The 3,406-nt window shown below is 43.0% G+C and overlaps 1 protein-coding gene across 8 annotated transcripts in view; it reads left to right on the top strand.

The window, feature by feature from the left end:
- The first annotated feature begins 459 nt into the window (after nucleotides 1-459).
- ZBTB8OS (zinc finger and BTB domain containing 8 opposite strand) overlaps nucleotides 460-3,406 on the top strand; it is a 47,068-nt gene continuing 44,121 nt past the window's right edge. For 2 of the 8 annotated variants that reach the window (XM_079152389.1, XM_079152394.1), the window contains exon 1: nucleotides 465-700. In XM_079152389.1, coding sequence (XP_079008515.1) covers nucleotides 568-700 — 133 coding nt within the window. In that variant the 5' untranslated portion in view covers nucleotides 465-567. Of the gene's footprint in view, nucleotides 701-3,406 lie in introns of all 8 variants that reach the window. The other 6 variants (XM_079152391.1, XM_079152388.1, XM_079152392.1 and 3 more) reach the window with 4 other exon arrangements.

Raw genomic sequence — 3,406 nt, 5'->3', positions numbered from 1 at the left:
CGACCAATCGGCGCGCACCCAACGGCGGGATGGGCGGGGCAATACTATTCTGGACCTATCCTGACGCGCGGAGTCGCTTTCCGCGAGGCCGACTTGCGCACTCCGCCCCTTTTCCCCCCCACACCGCGGGAGCAGATTTCCATCGACTGAGCGCGCGCCCGGGCTGATGGGACTGTGCCCGCTCAGATCACGTGAGAAGTTTAGTCCACACATTCCCGGGGCAGCCATTTTCTTACGGGCTGTTATGCTAACGACACCCTCAGAATATTGAGAAATATAGAGTGCTCCAGGTTCTAGTTATCAACTCTGGATTCCAGGCGGAGAGAAAAGGCCTCACTACTCAGACCCAGAGTTGACTAAGGTGTCCTTTAACTTCGTTCCGTGGTCTTTACAAAGAACTAGTGATAAAAACAGAAATGGGGTCTTGTCCTTTTAACCAAGCGATCCTGGCGACAGGGCCTAACGACCTTCCGAGAACTCCGAGAATGGAGTCCTGGCCCTTTAAGAATGCGTGCAAAGGGGCGTGGTTTAGGGCGGAAGTTGTAGCGCCGGGTCGAAGTCCCGCAGATGACGGGCGGAAGTAGAGCGTGCAATCCTGCGATCATGGCGCAGGAAGGGGAAGATGTTAGAGATTACAATTTGACTGAGGAGCAGAAGGCGATCAAGGCCAAGTATCCTCCAGTCAATCGGAAGTACGAATGTGAGTAGAAGGCTCACTTCTCTGTTCAAATATGGGCACACGAGCATACCTGACTTCTTACCTGCAGCTTCCTTCCTCACCTTCTACCTTGCCCCATAGGAGCTTCAGGCATCAATTTATTGTGCCCTGTGTGCGCCCTATTTTGTAGTATCTTTTGTATTTGTCCTAAAGGGTTCTAAAAGGAATAGGCCACCTGGCTTGGGAGTCAGGAAACCTAGGCTTCCACACTTAGTTTCTTGAACAACTTCCACAAGCGCCTGATCACATTTGAGTTTTACCAGTGCGCTAATTATAAAGGTAATTGTGTTTTCAAGGGGATAGAGTGTGGCTAATATAGAGGACTGGGAAAGCTAACATGGAAAATTATAACTTGGTGTTTTACCTCTTTTTTTTTTTTTTTTTTTTTTTTTTTTGGTACCAGGAATTGTACTCTGGCGGCCTACTGAGCCGCGCCCCCTTTTTAATATTTGGTTTCGAGACAGGGTCTAAGTTGCTTAGCGCATTACTAAGTTGCTGACCCTGGCTTGGGATCCTCCTGCCTCGGCCTTCCGAGCTCGTTGGGCGCCACCACCCACGGCTTACCTCGATCGTGTCATAAAAGGACCTGGTTTTGCCACTTATTAACTTAGTGACTTTAACAAATTATATTTGCCCATCTTTACATCCCAGTTCCTTCATCTAAGGAATAGTGTGAACTGGAAGTGTAGTGTGCTTTCGTAGCATGCAAGACCTTGGGTTCAATCTTCCAGCACCACAAAAATAAAGAAAATGAAAGGATAGTTCAATCTCTGTATTAAAAATTTAGTTGTCAACTTACAGGTGACTGCGGTCTGGGGACCTCAAATGCGACTCATTTATCTGGTTAAAATTTTTCATTCATTTTTGTTGGCCCGTGCCCGCTGGTAGCCCTAGTGACTGGGGAGACTGAGGCAGGAGACACGCAATTTCCTAGGCCAGCCTTGGCAATTTAGTGAGACCCTAAGCGATTTAGTGAGACCTGTCTCAAAATAATGAACAATAAGGTCTGGGGATCTATGGTAAAGCGCCCATGGGTTAAATCCCCAGTACTAATAAATAAATAGGGCTTGGGGGTGTAAGTCAGTGGTAGGGCACTCCAGTATTAAATCGTCAGTGCCGCAATAAATAAAAAATGTACAACTACCACCAAAATTTTTTGCATCTTTGCATTCTCAACCCAGCATATCTCCCTTACTTGCCCCTTTCTAACTTAAAAACAATTTAAAATACTATTTTTAGTAAGTTACCATTCAAAAAATGGTTGCTACTCTTTAGGCTGAGGCGGGAGAAACACATGAGCCCTCTAAGTTCCAGACAGCCTGGGCAACATATGGAGACCAAAAAACAAAAAACTTCAAATTACAACAACAACAAAAAAAGCAGGTATACAGTGAAAAATTAAGTCTTGCAGCTCCGATCCCCACGTTCTAGTCCCTGTTTCTAGAGCAACCATGGTTACTTTACGTACATAAATGTTCTAGCATTTTCTCTTTAACCAATATCTAATTGGTGGACATTTATTTTTTGTACTGGGGATTGAATCAGGAGTGCTTAACTACCAAACCACAGCCACAGCCCCCCAGCCTTTTTTTTTTTTTTTTTTTTTGAGATGGGGTATCACTAAGTTTCTTAGGGCCTGGCTAAATTCCCTCAAACTTGTTATCCTGCCTCAATCTCCCTGTAGCTGGAATTGCAGGCTTTTGCCACCAAGACCAGCCATGCCTTTTAAATAGTCCCCATAAAAAAATGGAGAATATGCATAAAGTGTTCCTGCTGGGTATCAAAGTATTAATGTTTACTTTGAGGAAGAGAACTTGTGTAATTGACCTGTGGGCTAAACTAGCTTTTGTCACAGACCACCATTCTTCATTGTAAGAATGACTGAAAGACAAACTATTGTTATTCAGACTTGGGTATTTGATGTAAATTTTCTTGAAAATGAACAAAGCAGTCTGTCACATCAGAAAGAAACTATTGGTAATGATAAAAATCAAGCTTTCAAGTTATAGTAAAATTTTGGAAAACTTGTGTCTTTCCTGTGAGCTTCCCAGCTTCCCAGTACTTAAAAACTTTTCTGGAGGCTCAGGCAGGAGGATTGCAGGTTCAAAGCCAGCCTCACTCTATCTCAAATAAAAAGAGTAAAAGGACTAGAGATGTAGCTCAATGGTAAAGAGCCACTAGGTTCAACCCCCCCTCTCCAAAAATAAATAGATAGATAGATAAATAAAAGTTTTTTTTTTAAAGCCCTGTATGTGGCTGGAGATGTGGTATAGTGGTAGAGTGCTTTCCTGGCATGTACAGCCCCTGGGATTCAATCTACAGCACTACCCCCCCTCCCAAAAAAGTCCTATGTAATTAAATGACAATATTATCTGTGTAACACAATGAACTAGTATTTTCTAAATAACTAATGCTTGATATTACACCATCAGACATGGATACAATCCATTGTGCATGTACAATAGATCAGGGAATTTTAATGTTACAGAGTAGGAAAAATTCTTTGTATAGCCTCAGATTCTACATTGAACTAATGTTTAAAAAACTACCATATTTTGCGTTTTGGTATAAAGTAAAACAAAAAGATTGTCCACAATTATTTGCAAAAGCCATTAAAATACTTCTCTGGGGCTGGGGTATGTAGCTCAGTGATGGAGTGTTTGCCCCCAGGGAGGTTCTGGGTTCTAT

This window comes from Sciurus vulgaris, assembly GCF_902686455.1.
Source record: "Sciurus vulgaris genome assembly, chromosome: 1".
NCBI lineage: Eukaryota > Metazoa > Chordata > Mammalia > Rodentia > Sciuridae > Sciurus > Sciurus vulgaris.
The sequence above is the reverse complement of the archived record's forward strand: the minus strand, read 5'-3'. Positions and strand labels throughout refer to the sequence as shown.